At 37.4% G+C, this 21,475-nt stretch overlaps 2 protein-coding genes across 2 annotated transcripts in view; one reads left to right on the top strand and one right to left on the bottom strand.

Annotated features, from left to right (window-relative positions):
* The window catches only part of LOC126412257 (box C/D snoRNA protein 1), a 110,722-nt gene extending 95,577 nt beyond the window's left edge, over nucleotides 1-15,145 (bottom strand). The window contains exons 1-3 of the mRNA XM_050081760.1: nucleotides 15,119-15,145; nucleotides 898-949; nucleotides 620-801 (exon numbers count right to left, since the gene is read on the bottom strand). Of these exons, the coding sequence (XP_049937717.1) occupies nucleotides 620-801; nucleotides 898-926 (211 nt within the window). The 5' untranslated portion in view covers nucleotides 927-949; nucleotides 15,119-15,145. The remainder of the gene's footprint in view (nucleotides 1-619; nucleotides 802-897; nucleotides 950-15,118) is intronic.
* On the top strand, nucleotides 1,134-11,164 carry LOC126412258 (uncharacterized). The gene is made up of 7 exons (XM_050081763.1): nucleotides 1,134-1,409; nucleotides 2,533-2,681; nucleotides 2,781-2,924; nucleotides 8,285-8,427; nucleotides 8,512-8,681; nucleotides 8,766-8,885; nucleotides 8,979-11,164. The coding sequence occupies exons 1-5, from the start codon at nucleotides 1,151-1,153 to the stop codon at nucleotides 8,513-8,515; spliced, it is 699 nt and encodes a 232-aa protein (XP_049937720.1). The 5' UTR covers nucleotides 1,134-1,150; the 3' UTR covers nucleotides 8,516-8,681; nucleotides 8,766-8,885; nucleotides 8,979-11,164.
* Nucleotides 15,146-21,475: the final 6,330 nt, after the last annotated feature.

The following is a 21,475-nucleotide window of genomic DNA, read 5'->3' as shown; positions in this document are numbered from 1 at the left end:
TAGTGTGGCAACCAACAGCTTTTATAGCACTGTTGAATACAGGGTGCACATGTACAAATCAGATAGTGGATGCACACACTGGCCCTTGTATTCTCCATTGTTTATTCACAATGTATATTCCTAACGTGCATCAAAATACTTGTCTATGAACCAATAGATGTATTCTCAAGTTGTCTTTCAGTTTTTAAAATGAGAAGTATGTTAAATATTGTGTGAACAGTAACATCAGATTACACTACAGGCCAGTCTGTTACTTGACTTCCAAATTCACTGGCTTCACTAACTCACAACCAAATCATCATTCAACCTAACACTACTCTCACAGCTGACAAAATTTCAGAGACGTCCACTACCATAGTTAAACCTATTGATCAGCATTAAATTAAATCCCATGAAAAGTATGCATCATTTTCCCAGTGACATTTCTGTCAGTTATGGCACAGTGATAATTGATAGAAATATAATTTTTAATTCCTTTGCGTCAAATTATATGTATATGCTGGCGAGCATATTGACACCGTAAATCTTGCTTATTCCGACAAATTTTCTTGAAAATATCCTTAGTCAGTATTTTGGTAACATGCGTACAAAATATACAGTAATGGTTGCTCCCTCTTACCGCTTTGAAGATCCATGTTGTTGAATTTTGAAAGTGGTTTATAATCAACTCTGTTTCTTACTCCATTACAATTCAATTCCTTCTTATGTATATTGACACATTTCAAACAACAAGTCTTAACTTCACAGGCCGGGCACGTATATTTGGCATCCTGGGAGTCACAAACTTCGCACCTCCCAAGCCTGAAAAACGTACACATAACACGAATTAATGAAACACTTTCGCTCCTGTAATTTGTATGTCAATAGATAATCTTTTTTCCTTCAGATTTACCCTACCTGCTATTCGAATCATGTTCTGCCGCCATTGAGCCAGACGCCAGTGCGGTTCGGGAGAGCTTCGTTTCACCCGAACGAACTAAGGAAGTGACGTCGAGATGACGTAGCCCAGCGTTCGCAAAGTATATCGATATATCGATCGGCGACTACAAATCGAGCTGACGTAGTGGCGGGAGAAAATCGAGTTGACGTAAAAGTGGCGGGAGAGTCGTGTGTTTACAGGCTCAGTGCTGTAGAGTTCTGCTGCTGCGGTATGTCGCAAACTCCTGTTTCGGGCACTTCTTCGACTATGTCTACTGACCGTGTTGAAGACCGGGAAGTAGATGTGTTCGAGAAGTTAATGCGTTCATCGCTGAAAGATGTACGTATTGACAGAGAAGGCGACATTCATGGATTTTGTGAGACAGAAGAGGATGTTGTCCATCTTCTGAGCAGCTTGCGCGTCCATGGCTACGCATACTCAGTTAGAAGAAGTGCGTATTATCGCCAGCCCCCTTCAGGTGCTGCTAAACGTAAGTGAAAGTGTTCCTAATTCGTTTTTGTGTTCAGATGTAACATAATTACATATTTGTTACATAGATATATTCCATTTATATCCTTAATAAATGTAGTTATAGTTATTTGTAGTAAATAACGTCGTTTGTAAATCAGATCTGTACATTTCTCGAGTTAAACATGTCTTGCATATTTTCATTCTGTGAACACATTACACTTTTCATTCTCGCACTACGTACTGTTCAATCGAGTAAATCGGTCGTAGTAGGATGGGGAAGACAGCAAGCCATGTAGCACACACGAAACAATCGACAAATAACATTAATGGCTATGTAGCTAAAAATATAAATTTGTTTATGGGAATGGATAACTAGGAATGAAATTTCAAAAAGGACAACCATTGTCAAAGTTTGTAGAATGTAGCCTACAAATAGAATTTGTTACTGTAGTGTGAAGGAAACAATTAGTTTTCTCCATATACATCAGAAATGAGAAATGTGGGGGAAAAAAAGAACACGCACACATTAATAGAATGCCGTGAACAAAAGACATGTGGGAAGAAGAAATGAAAGAAATTGATTTTGGAAACATATAAGACATGCAGGGATTAAAATGTAACTCAAGTGTAGGTACTGATACTTTTTTTTAATTAAGTATTTGTAGCAGCATCAACGCACGAAATGCAAATCTTCCTGCCTCTACTCTGGCAAGATTTTTTACAGTGTATCCTAAACCTCACTGACCACAGGCGACTCTGTATTGTATATGTATTGATCATTTGGGTCATTGTTCCTGTACAGTTAAAGCAGCTTAATTTACAAAACTATCTACCTATTAATGAGTGAAAATACTGCAACTAAGTACTGACATCACTTCCATGCTGTTTGCTTCAGTGGTCAAAGACAACTACCTGTATCCAGTAGTGAACTATATCCATTCGTGTATGAATAAACTGATCTTGATTGTACTAGTTCATGACAAGGTAATTGGTTTTTGCACTAAATTCTGTTGGTTTTTCATGATGCTATCATACATATTTTACATAGGCCTGCTACATAAGTTTCCATGTACATCAGTGGCCCACCCCATACATGTGCGGTGACATGATTGTAGATTTAATTAAAATTCTGTTTTTACCAGATGAGACAGGCTTCTTCTACAGCCACACAAAAGGCAACATACCAATACAGTTTTTTGGCCCTGTCTTTTGTGTGGAAAGCTTAGTGAAAAGAGAATGTACTCTTGGCCCGTTGTATCATAAAAAGGAGACTCCTGTTGCAGATCATCTGGTAAGTAAAATAAAGATCTAAGTAGCAATTACATATATTTTCAATCAAAAAGGAATAGTTACAGGGACTTATAAAATTTTGTTTATTTTATACATAAAGGTGGACCATGTCAACCCAAAGAAGAAGAGAAAAGTTCTCATGGACACACAAAAGAAAGGCTGTCCAGCAACATTCGATGTTAAGTGTGTCAGGATATTCCCAGATTATGCGATAAACTCGGCAACAGACAGTTCAAAAAAAAGAGTGAGTATCCAACTGAGTAATGTGTAGATATATTACCCTGATAAGTTACATGTATGTCATTTGGCTAGCTCTTGTATATAAATATTTGTAATTCACTGATAAATTTGTATTGTATTAAAGGTTACTGAGAAACTGAAACGAGACTTGGAGTCGACACAGGTACCAAAAAGTTATCTGCGATATTATGTGGCTGCCTCCCAAGCAAGCCGCCATAATCATGGCATTGAATGTGTGAAAACGGTTGGACACATACACCCTTTGCTTTCAAAAGAGATCAGGGATATTGTTACAAAGGGGACTAACTCAGTTCGGATAATTAAGTTAGAACTGGAGAGATTTGTGGAAAAAAATTTCACTGGGGAAAACAGACCGGATCGGATGAACATAATGTTTTACCCAACAGATAGTACAATTTATAGCCATATGTATCGGGCTCTGTTTGATTTGAAGAAAACTGTTATTGACCAAGATGCATTAAGGAATCAAATTAATGGGTGGGAAACGGACTCGAAGGCTGAGAGATTTTTTTTCAGACCGTTTACAGATGACAATGGAAAAGTGCAGCCATTGCTTTTTTGTTACCAGCACAAGTGGCAAAGGGAACTTTTGAAAAAGTATGGTAGGGTATGTTTGCTTGATGCAACATACAAGACAACGAAGTATGACATTCCATTATTTTTCTTGGTAGTGAAAGCTAATGTATGCTATTTAGTAGTTGGGATATTCTTCATTCAAGTAGAAAACACTGCTTCAATTAAAGAGGCTCTAGAAATTTTCAAGGCATGGAACCCAGACTGGAATCCAGTTTCATGGGTTACAGATTTCTCTGAGCCTGAGATACGGGCAATTGAAGGAACATTTCCAATGTCAAGGGTTTATCTTTGTTTATTTCATCGAAAGCAAGCCTGGCAACGGTGGCTTAGTAAAAAGAACAATTTAGACATACCGGGTGATAGTGAGCAAATCATGAAGCTGTGGGAAGGAATTGCTGAGTCACCATCTGAAGAACAATTCTTAACTGCAAAACAAAACCTTCAATTTCATGAATTGTTAACTAGAAATTCTGGTGCACTTGATTATTTTAATAAGCAATGGCTTTCAGTATCTGAAAGGTGGGTGAAGGCCTATGAGGACAAGGAGAATTTCTTCGCCAATATAACTACTACTAATGGTGTTGAATCACTAAATAAAAGAGTGAAACATTTTTTTCTTAGACATTCAGCAGATAAAACATTGACAGGTGTTGTTAAAGTTTTAATAAATGATTTCCTCCCTAGCCTGTTTAAAAAATATTGTCTGAAGAATTCAGCTGTGAAATCTTACAGCAGAGAGATTCCTCACTTCTTGCATAACAAGTCATACGAATTTGTGAATCACGTAATGAAAAGATATTCTTCAGCGCAAACTGAACTTACCGAAAGCTCAGTGAGAGAAATGGGTGAGGGATTATTTTGTGTAGAAAGTACCGAGACCAAGAATTGTTACTATGTGGTGAATTTTGCAAAGCCTAATTGCACATGTGAAGACTTCCAAAGGTGGAAATATCCATGCAAACATTTCTGCGCAATTTTCATTTATTACCCTGGCTGGGACTTTCATAAGTTGAATGACAGTTACAAGAACAGCCCTTTCATTTGTCTCGATGAGACCTTTGGGTTTGGCTCGAGCAGCAGTTGGTCTGAACCTGCCAGTCCTGTATTACAAAGTTCAGAGGATACCAGCAGTGAGGAGGCAGTAAACCAAGGCCGTGACAATCCCAGAAGCTCAACTTCATCAGAGGAGCAAGATGCACGGGAATTAGCAAGGCAGGTCATAAACCTGACCTACAACTGTAAAAACAGAGAAGCAATTGCTAGAACGCTGAAGAGGCTTCGAGAATGTGTGGACGATTTAACATCGTCAAACCCACAAGCCGGTGGTCTTCCATTATCAGGATCATAAAAGCGGGGTGTGTGTGTGTGTGGGTGTGTGTGTGTGGGTGTGTGTGTGTGGGTGTGTGTGTGTGGGTGTGTGTGTGTGGGTGTGTGTGTGTGGGTGTGTGTGTGTGGGTGTGTGTGTGTGGGTGTGTGTGTGTGGGTGTGTGTGTGTGGGTGTGTGTGTGTGGGTGTGTGTGTGTGTGTGTGTTTGCTTTGATAATGTTTTGTGAGGGAAATTCAGCTTCTTGGTGTACCACATACTGCCCAAGTCTCGTAATCACACTGTATGAAAATGGATGGAAGGTGTAAGATAACATGCTTTGCTTCAACAGCTGCAATCTGAAGTATCCTACCTCTCTGCTGAAGCAAATTTAGCTCGAAGAATATGTAAGTCAAAATAAATTTATTGTGCATACATTTTCTAAAACTAATGTACTACAACTATAATCATTGAAAGAACTACTTACTTGCATTGATGCCCATACCAATCACCCTGGACTAAAAGAGGAACATAAATAAAATACAAAATACAGCTCAGTCCCCCGAATCAGTTAGGCATGAACATAGCAAGACAGCCAGTAGTATTTATTTAAATTTAATAAACCAGTTGCTGAAGCCAATTTGATTTTATATAATTGGTGCTAAAATCTAGGTCAGGGCCAGCGATAGTCAAAATGGTGCTTATCCACTGCTCATTGGTTGGCGAGCGACAGTTTTGCGTAGCCAGAAGAATGATTCTTTGACATATTCAATGAGAGACAAGAACAGACACAATATACTTCTAGCGCTGAAATTGTAAAGCATTTTTATGTTTTCTGTTTTTCATTGTATTCATGAGTTTTGAGAAATATTTTGTGATAAGGGGCGCAAGCTATAAATTACTGATTTCAGTGATTGTTCTGCATGATGATGTCATCTGCTTGTGTATATCTCATGGATTAATTGCAGAGACATGAAAATGTCAGATGTGATGGTGAAATGACTCTTAAAGAGTAAGTGGGTGGAATCATCTGGAAGTGCAGCATAAGCCTCCACTTTGAGTAACAAGATCAATTTTTTTTTTTTTTTTTAATTCCATCGTGGAAGAAGGTAGGTAGATCAGTATTCATTGAAAGTTGCACGTGTGCTATATTAAAAAGCACCGTTCCACCTACAGTCTTCCATGATTTAAGTAAAAAACATTGATCCACTTACTCATTGTTCTTGTGTACATTGATTGCATACCAACTCAAGAGGAGAAAAATATTTCACTACTTTCTCGAATACACCTTGGGTTGTGACACTGAACTCAGTTTTCAGATGCTAGCACAGTTTAAATAGCTGTGACTCAAACAGGGAGCAGTTAAATATATGATTATTGTTTACAACAATGTTTCATCCTTTCTTTCAAATGTATTACATTGAAACATGTAGTCTGCCTACTGCTATCTCATTGGCTGTATAACACAGCTGACACACCCTCTTTTGTTCCATTATACTTCACAAGAAGTGCTGAAAACATTCCTGCGCGAAAGGTGTAAGTACGCCACTGGCCCTGTTCTAGATTTTTCACAATAGTTTGTTCAAAACTTGGGCTGCTTCCACATAACACCCATTGTCTAGTCTGCACAAGTGCCAGCTGCCCCTTCCTCCTCTCATAGTTTGTCCTACCTTACCAAAAACTTTTCCTGTTCTAATAATATGTGCCTTGTAAATCTTCCTGTAAGCAAATTCTTTCTCTCTCTGCCCGCATTCCCTCCACCTTACCTCTCATACAGTTTTTTTCCCCCCCCCTTTCACTACATATTACTATAATTACTGAAAGGTAGAGGCACCTGGGATGACTCAATCTACATGGTTCTTGTACTGTACTGTGGGGTACAATTTTAGATCTTTTCGCTTAAAAGTTTTATTGTTCCACTGTTGTGGAATTTGCTGTATGCAGTCTGGTGGTGGTCAGATGAAAGGAGCTCTTGTCTTAAGTAGCTAATGCCTCATCACATGCATGAATGGACTAAATGTTGTTGTACAGCTACTCTGACACACAATTGGCTGTTATATACAATTCCCTAAGATTATTCAATTATTCTACCTATATGTGTATACATATACGAATTTGTCTGAGGCTCTGGTCTGTAGATCCATTAATCACTAAAGTATTGCTATTTTCATTGGTAGTATCATTCCAGTAGCTACTTATCCCCCTGCTTGCCAATCTTCTTGAGAGAGCAACACACACTCCTTGAGCTACTCCTAATTTGTTATCGTGCCCCTTTAATTTCTAACAGTGAGATGGTATAGAGCCTCACCTATTTGGAAAGATTTACCTCAGTAGCTCTGACATTTTCATTGACCTATGAAGTGCAGGGATAGGTACATAAAAAATGGAGACATTAATGTGTTGCATGATACCACTCATTCTATGTGTGCAGCTCCTAATATTTTATCAACTCATTGTATAGAGTATAGGGGTGCTTGGTAAAAGTCATGTCACACACAGTGTTCGATTTTTTTCCATAGTGAAATTTTAATGACATGTGTTACATCTGCAATTACTTCTGTAAAACAACTTGTTAAGACTACCAACCATGAGGTGAAAGCAACCTTGCAGATAGAGTAAACAATTTAGACAGTGTTGCAAGAGGATCTTTGATGGTTGATAATTAAAGACAATGGGTTAAGCCCTTAGTCACTGCTGATAAACATATCCTGTAAACTGTAATTTACTACAATGAAATTTGTATGTCATGGCAGGCAGTGTTCTGCACTTTGCTAAAGACGAACTGACATGTTGCTGCTAATTCCAGATTCACACAGTATGTTTGACATTCACTATCCAAAAAGTAGAAAGTGTCTGTTGAAGATCAGCTTTAATTGAGGACTTCCCAATTGTGGCAGACTTAATGAAGTAGAATATTAACATTACAAAAAGGATACAAAATGTTCCCACAAATTGGTACAATGAAAAGATTGATAACTCTTAGCTTTCAGCCCAAAGGCCTTCATCTGAAATAGAAAAATACACACCCATGACCAATGTCTCTCACTACTGTGGCCAGAATGTGTGTCTAATTTATATTTCAGATGAAGGAGCTTTGGCTGAAAGCCAAGATGGAGAAGTGTAAAATTGTTATTCCATCCTGGGCTTTGCGTTGTTATAATATTACCGTTCTTAGACATGTTATGTGTACTCTGCATCAAGTAGAATGAATCTGTACTATTTACCACAGTTACTCAGTGTACATACAGATTATTATACTGCAAAGGAAATTTTTCTCAACACCTTGTCAGTCATATATAGATTGCAGTAGTGATAGGTAAGAATTGCAATCTATCTTTTATTTTAAAGCTGTGGGTGGTGTGGGAGTTATCCCCTTTTGCAGTTAAACGTGTTACATATGCTTCATCATTAAATATGTATTGTTTACCCCTTTTTTGCTTACTACATTATTTCACGGTTCACAGGTACTCTGTGTTCTTGTGCCACATTTAAAAGCAGCATTCAGATCAGCTTATTTGGTTCTTTTGTATTGCATGGGAGCAATGGACAAGCCACAAGCAAAATTTACAAAAGAGTTGCAGTTGCAGATCACCTTGGCAACATCAAGGTATGTCGGTATCTGCATTGATTTTTGATTAAAATCACTTGCAGGCCAAGTTATTTTAAAGTTAATCATTGTATTCCCATTCAGGTGACACAGCTGTCTTCTCCCAGCAGCGAGAGGCAATGTTGTGATCATTCCTCTGAACCTCCTTCTCTCGTGGAAAGTGTAATTGACACACAATGCACACCCAGGTGCGGTAGTCCCTACCGTTACACATAAGTTTGTTGTGGCACATTACCTGGTTGTGTATCATCAAGGTGCGTAATGTGATAACATTTATTTACATGAATGCTTATTACAAGGCAATTTTTTTTTCAATTAATTTTGCTTTCTGCACTTAGTCAAGACCGTATCAGTCCAAGGGAAAATATAATGAACACAAATGAGTGCTCAGTTTCAGACAAATGGCTGAATTTTCCAGGTTTTCTGTACAGTGAACAAATTACCACATGGAGACAAAAGTGAGTATAGTATCTGATTCTGAATTATATTTCTAGGAGCACGTTATTTTACCACTTCACTGTACATGATTTGACAATTTTATATTGTTACAGGTTGCTGCAGAAGTGGCCTTCGTGTTCAAGTAAGACAGAAAGGCAAATTTCTGATTTTTTTTTTATCATGATGCTATTACACCATCCTCAGGATAAGATGTAGCTAGAGCACACATTCTCAAAGTCTGTTAATGTTTATAGTGCTGTAGGTCAGGTTTATGACCTGCCTTGCTAATTCCCGTGCATCTTGCTCCTCTGATGAAGTTGAGCTTCTGGGATTGTCACGGCCTTGGTTTACTGCCTCCTCACTGCTGGTATCCTCTGAACTTTGTAATACAGGACTGGCAGATTCAGACCAACTGCTGCTTCAGCCAAACCCAAAGGTCCCATCGAGACAAATGAAAGGGCTGTTCTTGTAACTGTCATTCAACTTATGAAAGTCCCAGCCAGGGTAATAAATGAAAATTGCGCAGAAATGTTTGCATGGAAGTCTTCACATGTGCAATTAGGCTTTGCAGAATTCACCACATAGTAACAATCCTTGGCCTCAGCACATTCTACACAAAATAATCCCTCGCCCATTTATTTCACTGAGCTTTCGGTAAGTCCAGTTTGCGCTGAAGAATATATTTTCATTACGTGATTCACAAATTTGTGTGACTTGTTATGCAAGAAGTGAGGAATCTCTCTGCTGTAAGATTTCACAGCTGAATTCTTCAGACAATATTTTTTAAACAGGCTAGGGAGGAAATCATTTATTAAAACTTTAACAACACCTGTCAGTGTTATATCTGCTGAATGTCTAAGAAAAAATGTTTTACTCTTTTATTTAGTGATTCAACACCATTAGTAGTAGTAGTTATATTGGCGAAGAAATTCTCCTTGTCCTCATAGGCCTTCACCCACCTTTCAGACACTGAAAGCCATTGCTTATTAAAATAATAAAGTGCACCAGAATTTCTAGTTAACAATTCATGAAATTGAAGGTTTTGTTTTGCAGTTAAGAATTGTTCTTCAGATGGTGACTCTACAATTTCTTCCCACAGCTTCAGAATTTGCTCACTATCTCCCGGTACATCTAAATTGTTCTTTTTGCTAAGCCACCATTGCCAGGCTTGCTTTTGATGAAATAAACAAAGATAAACCCTTGACATTGGAAATGTTCCTTTAATTGCCCATATCTCAGGCTCAGAGAAATCTGTAACCCATGAAACTGGATTCCAATCTGGGTTCCGTGCCTTGAAAATTTCTAGAGCCTCTTTAATTGAAGCAGTGTTTTCTACTTGAATGAAGAATATCCCACCTACTAAATAGCATACATTAGCTTTCACTACCAAGAAAAATAACGGAATGTCATACTTCATTGTCTTGTATGTTGCATCAAGCAAACATACCCTAAACCCTACCATACCTTTTCAAAAGTTCCCTTTGCTACTTGTGCTGGTAACAAAAAAGCAATGGCTGCACTTTTCCATTGTCATCTCTAAACAGTCTGAAAAAAATCTCTCAGCCTTCGATTCCGTTTCCCACCCATTAATTTGATTCCTTAATGCATCTTGGTCAATAACAGTTTTCTTCAAATCAAACAGAGCCCGATACATATGGCTATAAATTGTACTATCTGTTGGGTGAAACATTATGTTCATCCAATTTGGTCTGTTCCAGCAACACTAAAGTGCACAAACCCCGAAAGTGTTAACAAACAAACTTTAGTTAAGTTTTATTTGCAGCAAGTGTGTTTCTGTATTGCATCCTGGTCACTCACTGATTTCCTTACAACAAATCAGCTCTGAGCACATGGGTGTAAGTTGTTTAATCTGTGTGGTAAAACAATATTTGAGAAAAGGTTTTTCATTTATAAAACAGTATCAACTCAAAAAACTTACGTACATTGCTCATAATTTGTTGTGTAGTCAGAATACACATGTTGGAATGAATAAATTCAATTATGTAATTAACATTTCCTTTGGCAATGAATCATATGAGCTAAACATGACATTAGAGGGAATAGCAATTTTCAAATCATATTTTTCAGTGCATATTCTTATGTGTGCATTGTTCCTTTAAGCTTACACACAATCTGTTGTTCAAAATGACTAGTTGTTAGTGTTTTTAAAATGTTTATACTATTGTACATGTCAACGTATTTTATGTTTTGCATTTATGTAAGCACACATGGACTATGTATGTGAATTGGACATATGAAGAAATGTCATTATGTAATTATCCTTTTTGAGTGAAAACTAAACTCCATGTATTTCCTATTACAGATAATAAAACAATGTGGTATCAATAATTATGAAGTTTTCTTAATCATTTGCAATTACCCACTAGAATCCACAGATATGAAAGTAAAGTAGTTTGATTATGGTGCCTGAAAAATGTAACCAAACTAACAAACTTACAGTTTTTAGGTTTATTTACTTCACAAGAAGATTAGAACTTTAAAAATGGCATATACAGTGCCTACTACAGGGAAATTTCTACACCTGGTATTGTCCTCCTGCCCTTTCCTTTTGTATTTCTGGAGACTCTTGCTCACCAGATAGACAGTAATTCAGTATGGTGTTTTTTGGGGACAATAACTTAAGGCTACTAATTCTGAATGTTATTAGAAATGTTGTTAGCCCGGCAAAACTTGCTACCATTCTATCAAATAATTCATGGTTGTGAGTTTGTTGTAAATCTACGATAGGTATGTTTCAAGTTGTAAATAAACTGTCCTGAGTATCACTGTTACAACTTAAGAAATAATGGTTCTAAAATTCATCTATTTTACTTTTGTAGTTCACGATCTTTTAATCCAATTTGCCATTTTTTACAACAAATCGTGATCTGTCTTGTATGTTATGAGATATATTACATTTCAAATTGTAGATACCACAAGCACTTCAGTTTCATCATTGGCCACTAATGTTTTCCTGTGTAACATTGGCACCAATGTGGTAAGGGTTATAAAAAAAAAGTCTGCAACATTTTGATTGTGGTACTTCATATTATTTTAAATAATATTTTCGTTCACTATTGAAGCCAAAACATAAAGTAAACAAAAATCTATATAAGTGGGCCTGCTTGGCTTCGTATCTCATTACCTGAAAGAACCAAAATGGAAATCCTTTAACACAAGACGGTGTTAACAGAATTCTCACTGTAAATGTTGCATTTCACCCTCAGGAAGTACTATGGTGGGTTATTGGTCTGAGAGATGATATAAATGTTGCTCTAGCACTATTATAAGCAGAAAGCACTCCATAGATTTAATAAGCCTCCACTACACACAATGTGCAATGGAACAAGTGGTTTGCATACCTGACTGTAATGGAACATGCTCCCATTCAACCCGAGTTAAACTTTATCACTTATCTCTCTGTACTGACTATGTAATTACTGTACAAAATTTTACAAACTGAAGATATATTCCATTTTTTAAACAATGTAACACAATTGCAACTGGTTAAAACACTGAAGTTTAACACACAGACTGGCACACACCGATGGATATTTCACTGCCAGGCACACAGTGCTAGGTGCTAGGCTCTGCTGTGGCCTCAAGTGGCTACGTAGTGTCAGGCATCTAGTTCTACTGTGGCTGCCTGCAGCCACATGGCAGTGTGTTCAAGAAATAAAAAAGTATTTCTTATTGAAGATATAATGGAAAATCTCATTTAAAAATGTGTCCAGTAATAGAGCTGGGCCATCCCCTTGCCGAAAAGCACAACACAAACCTATTCATTGGGTGCTTCAGCAACACAATGGATTGTGCAGACAACGGTCATTTGCTGTGTTTCTCATAATACACCATGGGATGCTACATGGACACAATCATGTAGCCCATTATTGTAGCCTGGATGTGCAATTATTGTGTGCAAACATGTATAGATGTAAAAAAAATTAACAAATGATGGCACTGCAATTTTAGGCCTGTACACAGATGAAAATCGATGGTATGCTGGTAAGAGCTGGCAGTTTATGAATCACACATATATCTGTACAGTACATGTATGGTTAAGAAACATACATGCTACACCTAGTACTAAAAGAGAAATAATGTTGTGGGGAGTTTTTAATGTATATTATTTAACTGAAAGTGCTAAGAAAGACCTTAGTTGTTCAGTGTTTTTGCAGTTTAGAACCAGTTAGAGAGGTACAGTGAAAAATCTGTAACCATAAACTCTAGCTTAGGACAGTCTCCTGTATATAGAGTACTGACAGTTTAATATTAAACATGCATAGATGAGTTTTCATCACAATTTCAAGAGATTTCCACAATCACCAAAAAATTGCCAATCTTCATAAATGATGGATTAAGGAAAACAATCGTTAATGCAAAAAAGGAGCTTAATATTACTATTTCAGTATCTAAGATGACAAAATGATTTGCTTCAAATTGTAGCAATGGTTAGTACTTCAAAAGGAAACTGATGCCTGAAAAATAATGAAAACTCCTTTGGAAACACAGCAGAGAAGCTCAGCCCCGTGAAAGTCTGCCCTCCCCTACCCTGGCCATTGCTGTCTTGATCTGCATCCCTTCCTCCATGCCATTCTGTAAAAGTGTAGCTAGGAGCTTTGTCCATACGGGCTTTTGGTTCTCTCATCTCCATGAACATGCAAATATGGTCAAAGGCTTAGGATAAAGAGTATTCTATGCACCCACTGTTTACTGTTACCCTTAATCTCGGTACAGCACTTGCCAGTGTCTCATGCTAACAGTTATCAAACATAATTTTAATCACAATAAATAAAACAGAGAATGATTGACACCAGACTGAATTGAACATTTGATATTCTACTACATTTGTAGAGGAGACCAAGCTCTGCGACTTTTGCTTTCATGCCACGAAGTTGACTATGGTTTTATGCCATCGAAGAATAAAGGTCCTCAGAGTCCTAGCGCAAAATACTCCGTCACAAGTGTGGCTAAAACGACTGCAAATAACCCTTCTAAGACTGAGGGAATGGCAATGAACAACATGTACTAAATTCTGTGGGGGTGCACAGAAAAAACAATACTAAAACAATGTGTCACTCTATTAAAAGTCTCCAATATCAGTATCTGGATGCAAACAAATGAAACATACTTGTATGGGCTACCAAGCTATTTTCCAAATAAGCTAACTACTTTCCATTCAGTATTAGCATATGAGGATACATTCCAAATAGAGATAAGCAATTTATAAATGATACAGTACACAAAAAGAAATTCAGTGATGTAATTTTTTTAAACAATACAAATTGTTGCTGTTTACAAAATCCACCCTGCCCCTCAGGGTAAAAAAGGTTCAGAAGCTGCAAATATTATGCCAAGCAAATCACACAGTTACCTCAATATTTAGTTTGTGAATTATGTTTAATCTCCTACTACCACTCAGGTAGCCATATATTATTTTCACTTTTTATTAACACATTATTGCACACTATTGGTACAGTTCTGTATGTATGGAGCCATGATTGAGTGTGGCTGGAGACAGTACACTGCTCTTAATGAAAACAGGAGAATAATACATACATTTTCAGAAAAATAGCATTCACATGAGAGTACCGGTAATTGTTTCATAATTTATTTACATTTCTTTTTAATTAGTTCTTTTTTTTTAAATAGTCGTCTGAACATCCACGTTCAATTCTGAAACTGCGGATACGGCGTGGGAATGAATGTTCTAAATGATGTGCTGACACGAGTCATTTCATATATTCAGCAGCAAATATAGAGAAAGAACTCTTTGAGTCTGTGACAACTTTCGTTTTTTAATCAGACTTTGGTGAATATGTTGCAACAAACCAATTAACGCGTTTTTCGATTCTATGTGCAATTTTCTGGAGTACTTTGTTACTATGGCACATCGTTAACCAACTAGGGAAAGCACGTAAAATTTGGCAAATATAACTGGAAGACATGTCGTACGCATATTTTGCCACGGATGAACGAACAGACGCAGTATAGTTAATTAGAATACAAGAGAAAACACTCTTATCCACATGTTAACTACATAGTTTTATTGCGTGGTTAACACACAGTCCCCCTCCTCGGACACTCAATTTGAGACTGCACCCGAACAGCCGTGGCTGGCCTAAACTATCACGTCAACTCGATTTGTACTCGGCGATCGACGTATCGACATACTTCGCGAACGCTGGGCTACGTCATTTTGACGTCACTTCCTTAGCTCGTTCGGGTGAAACGAAGCTTTCCCGTGCGGTTCAATCAACATATCCAAGATCTCAGCAACAGATACGAAATATCGTTGGCCTAGTGTCTTTGAAAAAGGGAACTGACACCACGAATCCTGTAGGGCTGTCCAGAAATCCGTAAAGGTGGGTTTAGACTAGCAAGTCGCTTGCAGAAGTTATTGCTGCAAGTTATTGCTAGCCGCTTGCAGCTGTGTTTACACAGCAGCTCAAGAATTATGCTCGGTTTACACTAGCAAGTTATTGCAGCAATTTACTTGCGCGGAGGAACTCGCCGCGCGATTTGCGAGTGTAAACATATCGCCAAGTCGACTTGCGACCGTAGCAATTTATTGCAGAGGTGACTTGCTGTACGTTTTCCACTTTCAGTGTGAACGCCACGCAAGAAGTATCTGCAAGTAACTTGCAGCTTTTAGGATTTATTTCTATTTCCTGCAAGTAGGAAGCGCAAGTTAGAGTATGTATGTCGTCTGCATAACACTCATATTTAACATTTTACTTACTGTGGTGACTTAATTTTATGCAACCATCTTACGTATTATATGCAAACAAATTTCAGAAATGGAGGAGAAACGGGAATGGATGAAGCAGGATGCAGAACATTTTACTGACGCCGTGGAGAGCTACCCCGAAATACAGAACGTGCATAACCGAAACTTTAAGGATAGAGTGAAGAAGATGAGCGCATTAAATGAAATCTCGTCGATATTCGACACATCTATAAAAGAAGTACTTAGAAAGTAGCATAACTTGAAGACACAACCCCTTTGCCACCTGCATCCACTCGCTTGTTGTTTTAGGAGTCTAGAAAAAGATGATGTGTAATCATTATATGTTCTATTTACTTAGCTTGTCACTTTCCATTTTATGAGCATTAGGAAAAAAAAACAATTTTATAAGCATATCATTCTGTAAAATTCAGTTTGTTTCAATAAAAATTTAATTTCATTGTTGTGTTTTCACATACCTTCAAATAATTTTCCCTTTTCAAAACGTTAAAAATGGCTCTACATACATCGGGTACGATCAGAAAAATCGTGCTGACGGAAGTATGAAACAAGTACATTAGGGACTTGTATGAGTCTCCTACAAAGAAAAGATTTCAAAATTCAAACTTTTTTTGGTTGTGTGTTTCACATAAATAAATGAAATGCCTATTTTATTCGTAGCTCACCGGTGGCTATAAATCATAGAGTGAGTAGCAAACGTTCCTTTGCTGAAATAGCATTACCGAAGTTTGATATGACGGGCACTATTAACACCAACAAATACTCCAGATCATTTGAGGACATTCTGCAAAAGTATCCATGTTCTCGATACTCAGTTCTTGCAAAAGGTTATTACAGGCACCATTTTGCGATCTTCTCATTATCTACTCTCTAACCCAAATACTTCTCTTTTTCTTTTTCACGTTTTGCATTACAATTACAAGAGCTGCAGCATATCTCACCCGCCTACTTGTCATTTTACACTTTGGCTGACACTCGTAGTGGTACCGAAAGCATATGTAAACAGTATCAGCAAGTTATTGACGCAAGTTTCTTGCCAAAGAACTTGCGGAAGAATCTTGCTTAATTCAGTTGCTGACATATTTGAGAAAATGTTATCTATGAGGCTATTGGAGGTGTTTGTTACTCTAGTTGAATTGTTTATGTATGGTGACATTTTGAAACTCTTTAATATGTCCAAAAATTGCCTTTTTTGTAGACTTTCAACTAGAAGATTAATATTGAAATCACCACAAAGAATAATCACAGTTTCTTTTTTGTAAAAAGTATTTAGCAACAATTCTAATTTATCAAAAAATACTTCTATGTTTCCATATGGTGACCTATACACTGCTATGACTATAACTTTTTTCATCAGGCCATATAGCTGGACAGCACCTGCTTCAAAAAACTTTTCAATTCTTGAGTTCTCTGCTTCACATCTCTTTTTAAATTCTAACTCTTGTCTAAGGTAATTACCGACTCCACCATCTTTTGCAATTTTCCTACTATAATAATTTGCCAGTTTAAATGGATTAATATGAATACTACTAATTTCATGGTCCTTACACCAATGTTCAGTAGGACACAAGACATCAGGTTGGGTGTTACTTACTGCTATTTCAAGTTCACAGTATTTGTTCTTGAGGCACTGCACATTTAGAGTCATAATCTTTAGAACAGAGGAGTGAGTACCGACGGTATTTCTCCTTTCGTTTAACACTGTTAACTTGGAGTTTTATTTAGTCCTATTTTTTTTAATTTAAAGTCTGGTCATTGCAGCTGAACGACTTATGGATATCATGGACCACAAAGTTGACACACACTGCAATGTCATTTTCAGGTGTTTGTTTCAACTCAAAGAGATGTATCATCCACAAGGAGAGTAAATTTGCTAGTAGATTTTGTGCAAAGTGGGAGATCAATAATGAAAATAAGAAAGAGTAGGGAGCCTGGAACAGAATCTTGCATTACTCCTGTGCTTAGTGTTCCCCAGTCAGGTGAAGCTCTTGCGCCATCTCCATGATTCAGTGATACCCTCTGCTTACTATCAGTGAGGTACGATGTAAGCCACATTCACATTCTGTCACTTACATTGTAATAGACTGCTTTTGAAAGGAGGATTTCTTGTTTCACACAGTCAAAGGCTATGGTTAAATCGCAAAATATACCAACTGACGAAAATCTATTGTCCAGTGCTTCTAAAACATTATTTGCAAAGGAAAGGTTAAAGGCCTGTTTGGAATGAGAACTGACAATGGCTAAGAGCCTAAACATTAGAGCCAACATTCAGTTACATTCATCTAGAGCCAATTAAACGTGTCTGATGCACAGCTCGCAGCCTGTGCATTTGCAGTTTGAATGTGAATAACTATATTTTGTCACTGCAAAATAAAAAATGTAAAATATGTAAAAGAAGATAGTTTGCAACATCACTTCATACATGTCGATATCAGGAACTTTTTAAAATGTTACGAGTTATTAGTTACAATTACTAAAATTTCATCAGCTTGATTTTATTTATAATTATTCTTGCACATATGGTGGACATCAGTTATTAGGCACTTGATGCATGAATCCTCGCACAATTTGATAACTTTTGTTGTATGTCAACTACTGACGTATACTTATAGTTACTGTGTAAAGAGCGAGAGAATATGGAAATCTTGCACATAGCGTTTGGAGGCGTTGTGGGTTGCCGAAAACTTATGGGTAGGGCAGCTGTATCACACTGCTTATTGAAATATTTTATTTAATTTCTTGTCATTGCGAAAATCTAGGCATCTGTCGGCATTGGAGGGTAAAATGTGAAACAAGAATCCGTTTTTAAATATCCATTCAAGTGATGTTACTTATAGTGCCTGCAGTATGCAAAGCAATGTGTGGGACCTTGAAAGACTATGTTAAGATAACGTCCACTTTCAAAATTACATTCAGTAACATTATGTGAGAAAAATAGCACTCAGTTCGAAAAGCTTACCTTTCCTTTTTAACCCTCGATTGGGTGCACCTATGTATAAATTGCGCCAACCACAGGCAATATTCTCTCAATTCCATTGTTGTGTAGCAGTTGTAAGGCCATACCTATTATTTGATCATGGCTTCAGCTAACACAGTGACAAGTTGTGTCACCACCCTTCCAAGTGAGCAGCAGTAATACAAAATAAACAGCAAGCTAGGTCAGAAAAAATTTACGATCCGTGAAAGAAAATGACCCAGATTCCGAGCGAGCAGCTCAATTCAGCAATGAGGCAGTTGTCCTCAACATAATTAGTAATTGAATAAGTGTTTGACAGAAATCTGATGCAACTACAGTGTTTAATGCTCTGACGGGGTTGTTACTGTTGGGTAACACTTGTATGTGCAACAGAATGATATAATGGAAGTTTATTTTATTATTGTTCAATTAAGCAGTTATTTAGCTCATATAATTATAGTTTATTTTATCGTTCTTACAACAAGATTAAACTGTGATTGTGCCCAGACTTGTTTGTCAAGGTAACATAAAGACAACTGTTCTTTACATATGTACAAAGTACGCTGTGCGCCTACTCGTTTTACGAAAATCGGTGCGCCCGCTCCAGGGGCAAACATCCCCTCAAGTGATGTCACTGAAAGTGTCTGAAGCTTTTAAAGCCAATATTTCTAGCACTATACGATTCCAATATACAATTTAAGGAAAATTTAAATTAGCGGCACTAAGTATATGGAAAAACATTAGTTAATCGGATAAACAGCACTTTGTTATGAAATGAAATTTAAAGAAGATACAAAATAAGTATTATTTACTATTTCCAAAGATTAAAAATTCCCTTTGTTTCAAGTCTGTTGGCAACAGGCATATTTGTCTCTTGCTAAAGGCTTCGTTTTGTGCCTGGTGCATGTACTGTAAATACTAGGTGTCAGCAGAACATAGATGAACTGTTACATATTGCACTGTCTATTTAATGCATGATTTCTTCTCTACCTTCTTCATCAACTTCTTAATTTTTTTAGCAGTTGGTAATACAAATCAACATCATTAGGCACTGATTCCTTCCTTTGGCATAATGTTTTTAAAATAATACTGCCTGATCAGTTTGCCTCTTAGCTAGTTCTACTTCTGACAGTCTGTGACGTATGTATTTGACTGATGTTTCTGTGGTCTCATGTTCCACAGATTCAGTGTCTTCATTTTCACACCCATTTTCATAGAAAAAGTCTGAAAGAAATACAACACTGTATCTTATTAAGATATACCAGAGTTATTTTGTACTCTAATAGCGAAAATGTAATGTGGCGGTATAGTTTTGCCCCTTAACATACTATTTTAAATACAAAAAACGTTAGCATCAGGCTGAGGAGTTTCGTACCACATATGCCCTATTTTTAGTAAAGTGCTACTAATTTGCCTAATACAGAGAGTAATCATTCATACCTGGCTGGACATGAACTCGATTCTAACAAGCATTCCCTATCTTTCGTGTTAATAGTCACATAGTATCGCAATTACTTTGGACTAAAATGGAGAATCATGTTAATTTAGTATTAGACACTATTAGAATACGTGTGTTGTAAGGACACAAGAATGTTAGAGGTCAATTTGATGTCTGAAGGTGAAATACTTAATGATTTGTGCATAGGGTGTGTTATCTTGTTGAAGTTTAGACTTGTAAATGTTTGTTAGTACGTTTCAGTGTTTCCAATAGTAAGTTTATGTTATTAAATGTCAGAGAGTATTTAAAGTAGCAGCACTTAGTAGGTGTGGCATTGTCTTGTTGTAAGTTAGAAGTTCAGTAACTCCAAACTTTGTTAGATGTAGAAGTGTAATTTAGCGTTAAATGTGTGACTTATTTTTCAATTAAATTAAATTTGATCAAAGAAAGTTTTGAATTCAGTTAAAGTCAGTAGTTAGGTATACTTAAAATTTTCATTTGTGTTTGGCTGGCACACAGGTTTGTCACATCGCTTTTGGTGTATTGGATTCTGTTCCAAACATTGCTGAAAAAATTCTTGTATTAAACTGAGAGAAAGTGTGGACTGTAAATTGGAATTCATGCAGGACTATGTATATTGTTTTGGAGGTGTGTTAGGCTGTACGATCGCATGTTAACGTGAAGTCAGGGTAGAAACAGCGCGAAGTTCAGAGAGTGTTAGAAAAATCGGAAATGACGGAAGAACAGGGATGCCGACTTATCAAATATATTGGGAGTGGGCCCATACTGGGGGGTCTTGCTCTGGGAAAATCGACTAGCCTGACACATTTTTTGGCTTTGATAAAGCCATGGTGTGGGTTCCTGTAGTCATGTCCTAGTTCATGAACGACGGGCAACGTATGAGTGGCCAAGTAAGTGGTCCCGACAGTCGGGATACCAGTTGCTTTGGAATAAGGCTGGGCATCTCGGACATATTCTGAGTCGTGGTCACCTTTGTGCTCATACGGCAAAGACTACCAAATCCACCGGTTAGTCCCTCAGCCATTAGGGGTAAAACCCAATGGGACTCGGGGCAAGTAAGGCAAGCAACCTGCTTCCCTGGTACTTTAAATATGATGCTGGCAACAATCAGAGCAAAATGCCTCGGACCTTTGGAGGTGACGGAGTCCCACCTCTAACTGACAAACCAGGGACTCTTAAGATACGACTTGGCAAACAAATGGTAATGAGATGGGGAGCTATTAATATCAATGGGGGCTACTCTGGGAAGAAGGTAGAGCTGGCAGAGGCTGCAAGTAAGATGGGGCTGGACGTTTTAGCTGTTAGTGACATTCGAGTAAGGGGTGAGAAAGAAGAGGAAGTGGGAGAATACAAAGTCTACCTGTCAGGAGTCAAAGCAGGAATACCACAATGGGGTGTAGGGCTTTACATCAGGAAGGAAATGGAACCCAGCGTAGTTGCAATAAGG

This window comes from Schistocerca serialis, chromosome 7, assembly GCF_023864345.2.
Source record: "Schistocerca serialis cubense isolate TAMUIC-IGC-003099 chromosome 7, iqSchSeri2.2, whole genome shotgun sequence".
Classification (NCBI taxonomy): Eukaryota; Metazoa; Arthropoda; class Insecta; order Orthoptera; family Acrididae; genus Schistocerca; species Schistocerca serialis.
Note: the sequence above shows the minus strand (reverse complement) of the source record. Positions and strands in the feature narration are given on the sequence as shown.